Below are 15,445 nucleotides of genomic sequence, written 5' to 3'. Positions count from 1 at the left end.
TTTCGAATAGATCAGGATATCGTCGAGGTAGACTACGACGAAGTCGCCGATGAATTCCTTGAGAATTTGGTCCATCATGGTTTGGAAACTCGCGGGTGCGTTGGTAAGTCCGAAGGGCATGACGAGATATTCGAAGTGTCCTTCCGGTGTGCGGAACGCTGTCTTCCATTCGTCTCCAACCTTGATCCGGATGAAGTTGTAGGCGTCCGGCATGTCGAGTGCCGTGAACCAATTTGCGCCGTACAATTGATCCCTGAGGACCGATATCAATGGTAATGGATATCTGTTTTTATGCGTGATCTCGTTGAGCTGTCGGTAGTCAACGCAGAGTCGTTTCTTTCCGTTTTTCTTGGGTACAAAGAGAATTGGGTAGCCGGCGGACGAAGTGGATTCTCGGATCCATCCTTTCTTGAACATTCGTGCGAGGTACTCCTTGAGTGTTATTCGTTCGTCCGGGCTGAGTTTGTAGATGGCCTTGAACTGTGGCTCCGTGCCAGGTTTCAAGGGTATTTCGTGGTCCCATTTGGAGTGCGAGGGGAGTCCGCGGTCGTTGTCTTTGTCGAACAGGTCTGCGTAGTCGTGGTATTCTGTCGGTACTTCGCTGAGCATGCTGTTGAGTTCTTCGATATGGGCTGAGGCGATCTGCATAATCATGCCTTTGATCCCGTCATCCCATGATAGTTGTCGTGCACCCCAGTCTATCCGTGGGTTGCTTTTGGCCAGCCATCCGCTGCCAAGTATGAGGTCGTCTCCTCCGATCTCAGAGATATCGAAACTGATGTCTTCGCTGTGGTTCGAGAATTGGACCCGAAGTGGTTGGGTTTCTCGCTTGATCCATCCGTCGTCGTACCCCAGTGGTCCCCCTTCGAAGTTGCGAATCCTGTATGGTTCTTCCTTGGCTCTCCACGGGATTCTGAGCTTATTGACTAGGCTCGGGCTGATGTAGGTCCCTTGGCTGCCGCTGTCGATGAGTGCTTTGCAGGTTACTCCTTCGATGAGTACCGGGACGACGGTTGGTCGCCCGTACGTGGGTGCGGAAATGGTAGAGGAGGCGATTCTTAGTTCCGGCGCGCCCGAGCCTCCTGCGGGGGCCGCGGTCCTTTTCCCGCGTCACGTATGACGGTGGGTAGGACATAGTTGAATCCTTTGTCGAGTAGTCCTTCCTTCCATACTACCTCGATGTCCGCCCAGAGTTCCTTGCGGTCCTCGGCGGGCACGTAGTCGTGACCCTCCGTTGCTTCTCGAACCATCCTGCTGACTCCGTCGTAATCCTGAATGGTCAGGGCTGGGACGATAGCGTTTTCCGCGAAGAAAGCCATCTCCTCGTTGAGGGTCATGCATTGCTTGTCAAGGTGGCGCCTCAGAGCTTCGTTATCTCCTGACGCGTATTCCTTGAGTCGCTGGATGCTTTCGACGATGTCGGGCACGGTGAGCTTGTTCATGTCCTCTTGGGTTTTTTGTAAAGCTTCCTTCTGCTGGTATCGGACGATCTTTCGGTAGGAATGGACCTGACACACTGGGTTCCAGCAGTCGATGGCCCTGATTTCTCCGAAAACGCAGCTGAGAGGTGTCTTCGGGTTGGACTCTAGCTCGTAGATGTGGTTCCCCATTCTCCTGACGGCCCAGTCGTTCATGGCTCCGGCGAGTAATGGGTTTGGGATAGGTAGTCCCGCTGTTCTTTCGGGGAACAGTTGATGCCTGGCCTTCGGCCCGATGTGGTCGAGGCACTGATCATGATAGCAGTGAATCCACAGTATTTGAGGGTGATTGATGTCCCCGTAGTCCATCCATCGGTGGTCTCTTGGGTTGCGCTCCGGCGCGTATTGTAGCTGCTTTGTGAGTCGTTGTCGGAACTTCGTCCTAGGTTCCTTGGTGGCTCTGAAGCAGAGGAGAGGGATCTGTGATTCCTCGGCCCGATATTCCTCGTCCTCGGAGTCGTGGACCTCTCCTTCTTCGTCACTGCTTATTAAGGCCGGGGTGTCGCATTGGTTATCCCCGCCATCTTCTGGGGTGAAGTGTATGTGGTCCTTATCGTGTTGTGACCAATACTTTCTTGCGTCCTGTGCTTCTGCTTTCGAGGCGTATTCGTGTTCCTCGTCGGCCTGTTCCTGCTGGGTGCCTTCATAGTCGTCACTATCTTCTGGCCAATCGTCCAGCGTTTCGTCGTCCGTCGGCGAGTTGGTGTCGTCGATCGTCGAGTATGCTAGGCGGTACGTTCGGGTACCTGCCCCTGGTGCACTGTTACTCGGGGTGCTCGAGTCCCTTTCCTCAGTGGCTTCTTCCAGCTCGCGGTATTCGTACGTCGCAAGTGGGTGGACGGGTGTTCCTTGCGCGTCTGGAACTTCAACTCCGTCTGAGGGAAATGCCGTGTCCTCATTGACCGTGGCCATCCCCTCGGCATAGCTAGCCTTGATCTGTCGTGTTGGTACCGGTGTAAATGCCTTCTTTGGCTCTGGGCACTTGGGTGCGAAGTGTCCTTCTTTTCCACAGTTGTAGCAAGCCTTGCTGCGCATGTCTTTCTTGGCCTTGCTAAGATCCATAGGTCCCGAATGGTGACCTGTGGCTGTTGTCGTCGTCGTAGTTCTTTTGAACTGTGGACGCACGGGTTGCCTTGGGTGCGACTGGAAACGGGTGGTATTGGCGCTTCTCGCCGGCCTTCGTTCCGTTTCTCGCTCGTGGAGTCTGCTGTCGATCCTGATCGCCATTTCGCAATATTGTCCAAAGTCTCGGGGTACGTGTTCTCTGGCGGCGATGACGTCCTTGACGCCGCTCTTGAGTCCGTCGTAGTATTTTTCGATCTTGGATTCCTCGGTGAGGCTAAGCTTGGTGATGATGCTTTTGAAATCGGCAGTGTAGGCGGACGCTGAGTGAGTTTGTCTCAGCTCCCTTAGACTCTTCTGTGCCTTCCGTTTCTCATCGGGGTCTTGGAACAGGGTTTCGAGTGCGTTGACATATCCGTCGAAACTGTCGAATATCTCCTGTGTCTCTATGTCGTGTTCTTCCAGATTGGGATTGTTCATGATGCGGGCCATGAAGGGTTCGAACCAGGCTAAGGCTCTGCCGTCAAGGTATGCTGCCGCGTGTAGAATCCTGGATATCTCGTCTGGGAACTCGTTGATGTACTGTCGTTGGTAGGCCTTGACTTGGGTGATGTGTCCTTTGAGTCTTCCGGGGGTGCCATCGAATTTTCCTGGCGCCGGGTACCTGATGCGTCCGCCTATTGGTGCTTGGATGATGTTGGCTGCGGTCTGCATCGTGTGGAGTTGTTCCCGTAGTGTTTGGTTCTCGGCCTGCTCTCTGGCAAGGATGGCTGCGTTGCCATTCACGGTGCCTTGGAGTGATAGTATCATCTGTCTGAGTTCCTCGATTTGATTCTGGTTTTGTCCGACAGTGTCTCGAAGTCTTTGAACTTCCTCATCGTCGTCGTCGCTGTCCGGGGTCTCCATGGCAGTTCCGAGCTCCTGCGCTAGGTTCGGCGCTGGGGCGTAGGGTGGTGCTGGTGATCCGGGGTTCCGTTGCGACGCCATTACTGCGGTGGTTCGGTTTTCGGGTTCTGTTGGCTAACTCGTAGCTCCTTGAGTTCCCGAACAAGTCCTTCGAGGGTGGTTTTGGTGAAGTCTCGTCCTAGGCAGTTGGAGTTGTGCCCGGTGTAAGCAGGTTGGAGGCACGTGGTGCAGATGCTTCGGTTGTAGATTTGGTGGTCTTCGCAGCGTCCCAGGTGTACCACGTTCTTCTGACACTGGTAGGCGATACACGTGATCCGCCGAGGTGTGTTGGTGGTGACTGGTGCTGGTGTTCCTCGTACCGAGGTCTCTGGAGTATCCGAAGGTTGATCGAGGTGTTCTGCGAGTGCGTGTACCTGCTTCGCGAGGTCTTCAAGGGTGTTTCCGATTGCTGTGAGAAGGTGTGGTGGCAAGTTGTTCATTTTTGTGCAACTGTGGTACCTGTTGTTAGTTGTTATTGCTCAGGGTGTACGTACCTGAACAAGAGCGATCAAAATGTCACGATCCTGCCTCCGGGGTCAACCGTCTGGCAGGGCGCTGGGGTTGCTGTTCTGCAAGATAGGTAAAGCCTGTACAATAACAACTAACACTCTGCTGTCGTTCTCTCTCTGGGTTGTCGTTCGTGTCTCTTGGAAGAGATACCAGTCTCGGCAATTGAGTGACTAGTTCAAGTGTGGGTGAAACTGATACTTAGATGTCACGATCCGATCTCCGGGGTCAACCGTCTGATCGGCGCTGTGGGGTTTATGTCCTGAATAAGGTAGGTAGCGACCTTATGCAATACTGACTCCGTGCTTGTCGTGTTCTCGAGGGGTTGTCGTTCGTGTCTCTTGCGAGATATCACACTCGGGTCAATTGAGTGACTAGGTCAAGTGAAGGGTGAGAATGATACTTAGATTGATCGCTGAAGTACAAAGGTAATGACTGTCCACAAGGAGATCCTCCGTACTCTATATATCCTTTGTCCTTCATCGTGGTCATGACTCTGAGCCCGATGGTCGCGGCCAGGTCATGAATCTGGTCCTGACGGTCATGCAGATATTGGTGACCATCCTTCTTGGCACAGCGTCGGTCATGCAGATATGCATGACCGGTACGTACCTTCCTTATCGTCCCTTATCGTGCTTACATAAGAAACCTGTGACGGTGCTGCCACATGATCCGCCCTTGTCCTTGGCCTGATCCTGTGGCCTAGTTGTTTGGGCTCTTTTGCGTCCGTAACAAGCATCCCCTGTTGGTTGGCCGTCACACCAAAGCAGATTTTCGACGGGGGAGCCAGCCACATCAACAACGCCCTGTTGATGCGACACTTGTGAGGGAATCTCTGATCATGGCATTGTCAGTCAATTGCGTACAAGAACGGGTGCAGAAGCGTAGGAATTCAATGGGGTGGAAAAATCAAGTCGGATTGGTGAAGCTGAGTGATTGATGTGAGGCTCCATGCTATGAAAAACGTCACGATAGCTTCAAGCCTTAAGTAGTACTGTACAAATATGCCCCTGATCAGTCTATCCCGCACTGCCCTGACACAATATGTCCAAGCTACTAGCTATCTTCGAGGTCCGTACTCGTCGGGCCCATAATATCTTTAAGGTTACAGTAAGTCGTTCCCCACCCTATAAAGCCGGCCCCACTACTTCCGACCCTATAAACCTCCGAGTTCCACCTCCTTGTTACGATCCTACCTCCGGGGTCAACCGTCTAGCAGGGCGCTAGGGTTACTGTTCTATAAGCTAGGTAAAGCCTGTATAATAATAACTAATACGCTACTGTCGTTCTCTCTCTAGGGTTATCGTTCGTGTCTCTTGGAAGGCATACTAGTCTCGGTAATTAAGTAACTAGTTTAAGTATATAGTGAAACTAATACTTAGATTAATCGCTAAGGATAAAAGACTAGGCTAACCCTACCCTAGGGAATCCCGTCCCTTATATGTTCTTTCCTCTTATCGCTCTTATTATATTTGTGGTAATAAATACGAATAAATACTAATAAACCGTTAGTGGATTACCAGTACTGGTTTATGGATTACCGTGATCCGGTTAGTAGATCGCCGTAATCCTGGTGCGAGGCTTACTAGATTACTGGCTGAGCAGGTGATCCTTCCTACTAATAAGTCCTACTAAGATAAGGAGATTTCTTACGTAACCTTAGGGTGTGTTCGCCCCGCGTGTATGACCTGCCCTTGTCCCTGGCCCGATCCTGCGACCTGTTGGTCGGGTCGTTACACTAGACTATCTAACGGGAGTTGCCCTCCCGTCTACGTGAGTGTCACGATCCGATCTCCGGGGTCAACCGTCTGATCGGCGCGGTGGGGTTTATGTTCTGAATAAGGCAGGTAGCGACCTCATGCAATACTGACTCCGTGCTTCTCGTGTTCTCGAGGGGGTTGTCGTTCGTGTCTCTTGCGAGATATCACACTCGGATCAATTGAGTGACTAGGTCAAGTGAAGGGTGAGGGTGATACTTAGATTGATCGCTGAAGTACAAAGGTAATGACTGTCTACAAAGGAGATCCTCCTGGTGCTATATATCCTTTGTCCTTCATCGTGGTTCCCTGGATCACTTGGTTTCCTCGTGATCCTGGATCGTCTTGGATCCTTGGTGATCCTCGGTGATCCTGGATCGTCTTGGATCTGTGGTGATCCCAGCGATCCACTTCCGTCTGGCTGACATAATGGGATGCTTATGTAACCAGGGGTGTGCTGCCCCGCGTGCATGACCTGCCCTTGTCCCTGGCCCGATCTTGCGACCTGTTGGTCGGGTCGTCACAGTGAGAAGTATTATCTCAAACGGTATAAGCCACGCGATAAATACTACAAATAGCTTACCGACCCGCTCGAGAAGAAAACGGGCAAATTTGCGCCCGTAGCCGTGGATCGCCTTAGCCTTGTCCCGGTCGGTGATAAGTATGACCTACCGGTTATATACGTACACGCTCCGCGGTAGCTGCTTTGTATCGCAATACCGGACGCTTGTGATCTCGGGTTCTCTCCCGGGCTGTATACCCTATATATGAGGCCATCCGGCTGGTGTCGGTTTTGTGGATTTGTCGGTGGATTATATTTAGTGGAAAATATAGGGGTAGAAAGGGAATCTGGGGTAATAAGGTTGAGTAAATCCGCGGGAAAAGGGGCTGGAATGAGACAGACCTACTACGTGCATAGACCTTTCGTAGGATATGACATATCCAGGAAGGCAATAAGCGAGACTTCACGGCATGTAGGGATTCTGTTGGAGATCTAGGGCGCGTGGATCCCTTGGATTTCACCTAACACCGCCCTGGAATAAGATAGTAGGTCTTTTGCTTCCCAAACCTGTCCGATGATGCCAAGCATACGTATAGTACAGCCTGCCACAATGCAGTAAAAAAGGGTGCGTGCACCATTGTTATCCCAGGACCGTTGCCAGAAATATATACGAGAAGCAGGTCCCCCCTGCTACTCTCATGAGACAAAATATACTTTACAGAACGTCATTCTGACACAATGAGCCTGCCATCGGCTGCCGAGTCGCACGCGCATTGTTGCATCATCGCCACATAAGATACTGTATGACCGAGTAAACGAGTGTAGAGTTTCTCAAGCTAGAGCAACATACCCATCCCTCTTCCCCATCCCACTTCCTCAATAACCTTTTTACACGGGTGCGATTCCTCCTGCCACACTTTTCCCAGCACAAAAGTCCTCAATCTGTCCCTAAAGGTCCACCCCCACGACCCCCGACCCATGCAAAACTCCCAGCACAGTCCGTTCAGGAGACCAATGTCTCGCTCAGAGCTTAGTCTTGACCCACGCAGCAGCTTCCTGGGTGAACACGTTGAAGTAGCTGGTATGCGCGGTCGGGTCGCGGCCGCCCTGGGAGCAGACGCTGTCGCCCGACAGGCACCAGGAGCGCAGGACCGACGCGTACGAGTTGAGCGCGGCGAGCTGCGCGCCGGAGCGGGGCCACATCTGTTTTTATTCCCACCTCAGCCTGTCAGTGATTGCGTTCTTGATGTTGCCAGTGGAGGAAAATGACCTCTTGGTCACGGAGTCAGGAGGAAATGGACCGCGGGTGGGGGTGAGAAGAAGGATTCGACTTACACCGGAGCCACCAGCGCCAGTACCAGTGTTAAACGACTGGTTCGGAGTGTGGCGGACGTCGCCGAAGAGAAGGGCGGCAGCGACTATTGTGTTGAGCATTCTGTGTTAGCATTCTCTGCATCTTCTTGAAGGGGCAGATTTCGTTGGGTTGGGTCTGTTAAAAAGGCCATTGCAGATGAAGGGAGCTCACTCTTGTTGCCAGGGGAGCTGAAGCGGCTCAACCCGGTGGAAGACGGCTGGGTGCAGTCGCTCAGAAAGCCACCGCCTCCGCCGAGGATGTCGCCGATGGCTTGGGCGCCCTGAGCAGCGTTGGAAATTCCAAAGTCAGCATGTTATTACTCCAAAACATGCGGCTGGTGTTCACGGCCGAGACTAGCCTGTCTATGCTGGGTCAGTGAAAACTAACCTGCGAGTACCCCGTCAAGATCAGTTTGGCATTAGGACATCTGCTGGCATATGCAGTGATGGCCGCTTTGCCATTGACAACGCCAGCCTGCACCGAGTTGCAGTACGGGCTGTACGCGGCAGGGTAGGTAATGTCCTCGTAGCCGCAGCTCGGGAGGCCGCTGCAGATGGCGTTGGCCAGGGCGCCCTGACGGCCCGGGTAGGGCTCCGTCGAGCCGCGCGCGATGAAGATGTGCACGGCCTGGCAGGCGGTGGTCTGGCGCGAGGTCAAGTCAAGAGGGGAGGCCTGGGCTGAGCCGAGAAGCAGCAGGGCGGTGGCGGCGATGGAGGCGAGCATTTTGGGCGATGTTGGGCTGGTGAAGTGCAAGATTTGGATCGGAGACTAGACGATGATCAGATGCCTGGTGTCTTGAGCCAGATATACTCTCGAAAATCTGGAGGACACGCGGTGACCTTTTATATCAGTCAATCGACCTTCATCATGGCCAGCATAATCTGCCTATAACGGCGGCACTATCCCTTCGACATATCGTCTATAATGCGATCAACGACACCGAGAACCGTTTATTGTGCTCCATTGTTTCCTGCTCGGATCCCGATGTCCACCTGTCAACCTTCTCTCACATGGCAGACCCGCGCCTTGCCAGGGGTCCTGATATGCAGCGGCGTAGCACTTCGTGCACCCCGCATTCAGCAGGTGCTCAACTATCTCTGTGGGGTCAAGGCTGGGTAGATGAATCTCCGGTAGAAGCTGGCCGGCAAAGCGCCCACGGCAAGAGATGGCGCAGACTGGGTGGAATGGGTGGTTGGCTACCAGTCAACCGCGCCGTTTCTTCCTCGGGCCGCCTCGGCTATTTCAGAGCCCATACACACTGACGCCACAAATGCTACACCCCAATCTGCAACATCCGAGATGTCGCCGTTTGATGCATCGGTGGGGATGGAAAAGAATTCCCGGACTTCTGCCGCCATAGCGATTGGGTGGGAATTGACTGCGGGGCTTGGGCATGGTATCTGAGGTCGCATTGCGGCAGAATTACCTCTTGAGGCTTGTGGTATTGGGACTTCGAGTGGCCAAGCCGCCAAGACTATGCCCTCGAGGTAGAGCGGTGGTGTCGCCATTCCCGGTTGCTTGGGTGTCTTCACCGTCTATCACCATCCGTTACTAGCCTTCATCTGTGGGGGAACAGGGATGCTGACAGACCCAACCCGTTTTAGATCGTTCAGACGCTGGTTTTCTATACCTCCTTTCGAGATTGCCTGGTCAGCTCTCGAGAGGTCACCGCCCCGGACGTATAATTACCCGCTGCAGAGTCAATCACCGTCGACATCTGCCGACATGGTCTTACACGCTGACTCGTGTGCAGTTACGAAAGTGATGCCAGCTTCCTGATTATTACGTACCTTTCCGGCCAAATCTCGGCGGGAGATCGCGATGATTATGCCACGACAGTGACTGAGCACGCCTCACAACATGCGGGGTGTCTTTGAGCGGCGATGCGCAAAAGGGGAAGTAGAACTTGCGAACTTGCCTTCTGACAAGATACAAGTCCCGTTTCTATACTGAAGGGCCACGATGTGAAGCGACGGCGCTCTTGCGTCGCTGCCTTGCTCACGACCCGAGTCCGGCTATTATCCGCGGCACGACGGCGAAGGTCATGCGAGAAGCGAACTGCAGCCACGCTGCAGTCATTATCTCATGCATGCTGAAGTACAGTTGGCAACGTTACAAGACTGCTTCATCCGCCCATGTAGCGACGGTCGGATGATTGCATGCACCGATTCTCCTATAAATACATATCACTGTTTTTCACGACAATATCAAGTAGCGCCGTGGCCGACATTGACCCGGTCAGTGCCACCGGCGAGACTGGCTTGGGCTCGTGACTTAATGAATCATAGAATCGTGAGTCAGGACTCCGATCAAGAGGGACATTTTGCATAGCCGAGGCCTCCTAGGTTTGCGTAGCACGCTCTGTTTCGATGCAGATCCGCAACTTTGCTAGTAAGTTCACCCTCCGCCTCGCGACCAGACCCCCTCGCGACTACCCCGCACCTGCGTATCCGGCTAACCCTCCGCGATTCTACGGCAGAGAGACTCCGGCGCTGCAGCCGAACCCTGTCATGATGGGTGGGCAGTTCATGCCGCAACAGTTCCAGGGAGGGGCGTACTACCGGCGCCGATGAACTGGGGACAGTTCAACCCCCAAAGACAGCAGTCTGGAGTGTATGGGTAACTTATCGGATGTACTGATGGGGGTTAGAAGCGGATTGGCCCATCCGCGTTTCATATGCCAACTGTCTAAGGCGGATTGCGTAGGACGTGGCCTGTTAGCCTAGGCAGGGGTTCAGCACATCTGTGAACGAGTTAATCACAACTTTTTGGGTCAGGTCCCATTAGAGGAACCTCAATTCAAGCTGAAAGTCTCCAGTTCTAGTTGTCTGATATTTCAAGAAAGTCAAATGTTCCCACCTGAATGCTGAATGCCTCCTCCATCAGCAACTTCCAAACTCTCTCCAACAGGCGATGACATATCTAAGAGATATCCCGTCCCAAGAGCACGAGGTTTCCTACTAGAGAGGACAATCATTTACCATCGGCAGTTCTTAGCCCGCACACCAGCGCACCACTGAAGAGGGAGACAATACCAAGGCAGGATTCCCTGCCTAGCACAGTCTCCGACCTATCCCGAGTGAATTAGTATCGACATTAAAGCATCGCATTTGGGCAGAAGCGAGAAAGTATTGCGTGAAAACTTACGTGCTCGGCGCACTCAATCATGGTTCTGTATCCCACACACTTGCCATATTTCAGGAACTTAGAGCCATACTTCCTGATGGGTCCAGCCAAGGCGCGAAGGAACTTGAAGAGATTACGCTTCACAACAGTGCCATCCTCCGAAATGGTCTCATCGACTTCATCGAGGTCATCGGCGTCAATCTCGTTTCCGTCGACATCAAATATCTGAACTGTTCAGGCCGTCAGTAACACGGCAGAGCCAAGAAAAAGCCATGCCGAAGAGCAAGCGCACCTGTGCCGTTCTGGGATTCAATCACAGAGCCCTCATAGACGCCATCAATAGTAATATCGAACTTCTTGCTGCCATCAGGAAGCGCGTGGTCGGCGATATCGACGTCGGCATCGACAGTGGCGGCGGCGTCCTCAAGCTCACGCCTCAAGAGCGAGATCTCCGGGTCGATAACAGAAGCTGAGGCGAAGGCTACTACTGAGACGAGGAACGCGATAAGGAATTTCATCTTGGGCGGTGAAGTACGCTGAGAGAAGCAAGAACTGCTCTGATAATTGTGGTCCGGTGCGGAAGAGAAGATGTTGTAGGCTGTGATTGCTGTTCAATTTGCGAAAAGCCAGTGGATAGAGCCGGTCATTTATAGCTTTGAGGACGACATACGAGTCGACGAGGCCTTGGTCTACACGAGGACCAAGTTGCTCAAAGAATAAGACCGCACCCATCTTACAGTAAGTTTGTGGAACGAGCTGGAGGAGAAAGGAATCCAAAACAGGGCCTCAACCGTATTCCTGCTGCCTACACTGGTGCGTTCCCCTCGAGACCACCAGGTTGAACCCGATCCAGATGCCATAAAAGGGTTAGAAAGACTGACCTTGACAAGGTTCACCGGCCATAAGCAAAGGAAGGTTCGGCCGTGTAAGTTGTCCCGTCGGATGCAAAATAGCTTCAAATGCGTTCAAACCCCACTGAATATCGAGGCTGATAATCTTTGTCCCTTGCTCCGGCCCCAGATCTAGGCATATTGCTGAACGACATTGCAACCATCTGCCATTTCTGTTGCCAAATCAGCCTGGGTCGGCATACAGACCCACAATTCGCACACGAGGGCGGCTATGCCCCTGCAGTTGGTCTCAGCCTCTTTCACCCACGCAGGAAAAGACCTTCGTCGGTTAGCCTAATTGGAACATCTTGAAAACCCCAACAGCAGGGGTACAACTTACTGGGAGGAAGCAGATACAAGTTACTCTGATCAGGACCGATCCAAGAGACATGGCACTTGGTCAGCGGTGACCGAAGGCTAACGGTGTATTACATGTAAGGGACAGGGAAGCTTGGAGCTTCCGTATTGGGAGCTAGGCTCGCCTCCTATTTTAAAGGTCGTTTCACTACTGTACAAATTATTTGCCTGGCTCTTGTCATCATGTCGGGAATGTGGGTGTCTATTGTCCCGTCTGACAACCAGATCGCCTAAGGGTAAATGAACCTGGGAGTGAGGTTGAATAGTACCCCGGCCGGGCCCACAAGTTTTGGGGCTTAGACTCTCTATCCACGTCTGGGGACATTTGCTTTGTGGCTCTCCTGATTTGGATAGGCACATGGGAAATTGAAAGGGGCCTAAGGCGACCCACTATGTGGCAGGGTTCTCATGGCCGTGGCGGAGGTTTTGATGACTTCTTGTCCCCAAAACAAGTTCTTCTCTCTATGAATATTCCCAATTACCAGTCGTCCACCACTATGAGGAAGAAGCGTGACTAAAGTCTTGAATCACTCTTGACAGAGGCGTGGGGAGGCTGCCGATGCGCTCCCACAGCCAAGGGTGCGCGTGGGGCTGAAAAGAGCTATAAGTTGCGCTTATGCTATGGTCCTGGCGACCAATTCAGTGCTCCTGGCGGTACCGTGAACATCAGCAAGGGCAGTGGTAACCAATTCACTGAGGGCACTTTCTCTGGAGCACATAGTCTTGTCCCGATCCCTTGCCGGGAGACGCGCCGATGCCTCATAAAGCTCGACTCGTCCGCCTCCCGAGCCCAGAGCCGGATGGGGTTGGAGGGTGTCCTGTCTCTTCATCGACGTTAGCCGATGTCAAATCAAATGGTTTTCTTACGCCAGTATCCCTCGCGCAGCTTGTTGGCTTCGGGAACAACGTGGTCGTTGAGTTGGTTCGAGTGTGCCAGTGGAAAAAAACCTTCACGGCGCTACAGGGCTGTGTGAGGATTGACTGCGCGCGACGCGCTGCACCACCTCGCCGTCCCTACTGACACCGGACGCCACGATAAGGGCTGCTGCTTCGTCCTACTACTCTTTCAAGCTGGATCCAGTGTTCTCACTAGAGGCCTGCTGCGAGTCCACGGTGCATAATTTCATGCTGATCAGAGGCACTCAGATGACTAAGAAGGAGCGCCCCTAAACCCAAAACGATACCGACCGGGGTTCCCTATCATAGGTCCTCGAAAAGAGTGAGGGGTAGGTCTCGTAAGACCATGCTGGCCACGGCAAAGTCCCGAACCTTCGTACGCTTTGCTTCTGGTATTGAACTAGGACCGAGACGTCTTATTTTGGCGCGGGCGTTCGTTCTCCATGTCAGAACTCGAACTAAGGTAGCGAAGGGTATCGGTAGGTATCGGCGTCTGCTTTTCGACCCTATGTTGCCTAATGTGGTTAATTAGCTATTCGACAGATCCGGAGAATACCACTCACTTTCACAGGTGGTCTGCTGCAGAGCTTGTTGCGTTGGGCGCCAAATGTATTGATTTCGCCTAGTCTAATGCAGTGGAGTCGATAAGAACTAAGGATTTACTAATGGAATGAAGGCATAGTACGACGTTGCGTTGGTATGAGTCTGTAGGGTCTGCGGCGATCTCGTCCCTTAAACGGCACGAATATCGATGGAATAAAGGGTACGGGCTTTAATGAACCCCAGAGCTTGAAGACCGAAACCCGTATAGACTCTACTCGAACGTACAGACCCTCAATAACCTGGATCTCGAGCCATCCCGGAAAACCCGCTAGACGATGGATGTCGAGTAAGTTATGCACCTTCATCAATGTAGACAGTCCCTGGAGAGCCAGTAAGAACTCTTATTGGGCTCAAGGCGCTCTTTAAGAGCTGTAGCCCGTCTGAGGAAGCACATCGCCACCCGCTCTGACGCTGTTCTGCCCCATTTTCATCCAACTCTGATCCTTCCAACCGCCTCTCCACCCTTGGCATATGATAGGATCCTGCCCTGCATTGATCGAGAATCAACGGATTCAGATGGCCGACCGCGACGCTATGGAACATGCATCGATCCTCGGCAACCCAGCTGGTCTATTGTACATGAAGGCATCTGCCCAACTGCCATGACTTGCCCCAGATCATTTGTGCGCGTTGGGAAACGTGACGGCCCCGGCACGGGCGATCCTAGAGGTATTCTTCCCCGTGACGTTAGGATCATCCCCGAGGAAGTTGGTTGGGAATCCCAGATCAAATGGCTGGACACTCTCGAGGAAGGAAATCTGCTCGTCGGTGAGCCGAATGCTCAGTGCCTTGATGTTCTCGTGCAAATGCTCCACCTTCCGGCCACCGACAATGGGGAGAACGTTGGAGGCCTTGCTCATGATGTAGGCCAACGCGATGACGGTCGGTGACTCGACGCCGTGCTCAGCAGCCACTTTGCAGAGCGCCTCGCTGATCTTCTCCTCGGCGGGCGTCTGCGTCGGCGCCGCCAACAGAGTGCGAATGCCTTCGCCCCTGGCCTTCCGCTCCTCGATGGCCTTCTTGGACTGAAATCGGCCTCCACCGAGAACGTCCCACGGAGCGAGGGCCATGCCAAACAGGCGAGCCATGGGGACGATCTCGCGCTCCATGTTCCGAATCATCAGGCTCCAGCGGCCTTGGTAGATGCAGAAGGGGGTCTTGCCGTGGTCGACGGCGTACTGGTTGGCCGCACTGACGACCCAGGCCGGGCAGTCGGAGACGCCAAGATAGAGAACTTTACCCTGCTCGACGAGCATGTGCAGAGTGTCCATGATCTCCTTGATGGATGTGGTGTAGTCCCACCAATGGAGGTAGAGAATGTCGATGTATTCGGTCTGCAGTTTTCTCAGTGAGTCACGCACGCTCATGTGAATGCTCCGGCGGTGGTTGCCCGAGTGGTTTGGCGTCTTGCCCTTGCCGTCTGCGTGGCCACGGTACTCGGACGTGAACTTTGTCGCCAACACCAGCCGGTCCCGGTTCTGGCGCGCCGCCATCCACTCGCCGATCCAGATCTCGGACTCCTCGTCCTGGTAATTGTTGGCCGTGTCGATGAAGTTGCCGCCGGCCTCCACAAAGGCGTCGAGAAGCTCGAAGGACGCATCCTTGTCCATGGAGCCCATAGCCGAGGCCCACGCCTGCCCGATGGACATGGCGCCGAGGGCCAGAGGCGAGACACGGATACCAGCCGTCCGGGAGAGGATGCGGTGGACGCCTAGCTTGGTAGGGGGTGGGCCCGGCAGTGCGAAAGTGCTAGTCGACATTGTGGAGATGCTGCTCTCCTGGCTTGTCTTTGTCGTCGTGTGCGCCGGCGACGTTGCGGCGACAATATCAGAGAAAAGAAGCGACGACATGTCATGACCACCCTTCTTATATTCAAGCAAATTGCCAGGCTTGTCCGCAAGCGGCATCGACGGATTTAACGCTGGGAGGTAAAGTCGGACTTTGGCCGATAACCCCGTATTGCCGGT

The 15,445-nt window shown here is 53.5% G+C and overlaps 4 protein-coding genes across 4 annotated transcripts; 1 reads left to right on the top strand and 3 right to left on the bottom strand.

Annotated features, from left to right (window-relative positions):
• Positions 1–7,274: 7,274 nt before the first annotated feature.
• On the bottom strand, positions 7,275–8,304 carry B0I36DRAFT_210976 (Alpha/Beta hydrolase protein; the record flags this gene model as incomplete). Its single annotated transcript, XM_046148909.1, has 4 exons — positions 7,275–7,454; positions 7,587–7,669; positions 7,777–7,885; positions 7,993–8,304. Coding segments are annotated over 4 exons (684 nt in total), but the record flags the coding sequence as incomplete, so codon positions are not given.
• Positions 8,305–10,431: 2,127 nt separating this feature from the next.
• On the bottom strand, positions 10,432–11,334 carry B0I36DRAFT_47977 (uncharacterized protein). Its single transcript, XM_046162934.1, has 3 exons — positions 11,024–11,334; positions 10,753–10,961; positions 10,432–10,675 (listed from the first exon to the last, which is right to left on the bottom strand). Exons 1-3 carry the CDS (start codon positions 11,247–11,249, stop codon positions 10,583–10,585), a joined length of 528 nt encoding a protein of 175 aa, XP_046005046.1. The 5' UTR covers positions 11,250–11,334; the 3' UTR covers positions 10,432–10,582.
• Positions 11,335–12,370: 1,036 nt separating this feature from the next.
• On the top strand, positions 12,371–12,817 carry B0I36DRAFT_436204 (uncharacterized protein; the record flags this gene model as incomplete). Its single annotated transcript, XM_046162807.1, has 2 exons — positions 12,371–12,401; positions 12,519–12,817. The coding sequence occupies 2 exons, from the start codon at positions 12,371–12,373 to the stop codon at positions 12,815–12,817; spliced, it is 330 nt and encodes a 109-aa protein (XP_046005045.1).
• A 1,278-nt stretch (positions 12,818–14,095) lies between these two features.
• On the bottom strand, positions 14,096–15,238 carry B0I36DRAFT_377961 (aryl-alcohol dehydrogenase; the record flags this gene model as incomplete). The annotated part of the gene is made up of 1 exon (XM_046160621.1): positions 14,096–15,238. The coding sequence occupies one exon, from the start codon at positions 15,236–15,238 to the stop codon at positions 14,096–14,098; it is 1,143 nt and encodes a 380-aa protein (XP_046005044.1).
• Positions 15,239–15,445: the final 207 nt, after the last annotated feature.

This window comes from Microdochium trichocladiopsis (genome assembly GCF_020744255.1).
Source record: "Microdochium trichocladiopsis strain MPI-CAGE-CH-0230 chromosome Unknown B0I36scaffold_13, whole genome shotgun sequence".
Taxonomy (NCBI): domain Eukaryota; kingdom Fungi; phylum Ascomycota; class Sordariomycetes; order Xylariales; family Microdochiaceae; genus Microdochium; species Microdochium trichocladiopsis.
This window is presented reverse-complemented; position numbering and strand designations above follow the sequence as displayed.

What these genes read in the sequence shown, in the direction of transcription:
- B0I36DRAFT_47977 (XM_046162934.1), bottom strand. Translation starts at nt 11,249, where the DNA reads ATGAAATTCCTTATCGCGTTCCTCGTCTCAGTAGTAGCCTTCGCCTCA. An exon ending in TGAATCCCAGAACGGCACAG is followed by an intron (nt 10,962 to 11,023) that starts GTGCGCTTGCTC and finishes CGGCCTGAACAG; the next exon opens with TTCAGATATTTGATGTCGAC. An exon ending in TGATTGAGTGCGCCGAGCAC is followed by an intron (nt 10,676 to 10,752) that starts GTAAGTTTTCAC and finishes CACTCGGGATAG; the next exon opens with GTCGGAGACTGTGCTAGGCA.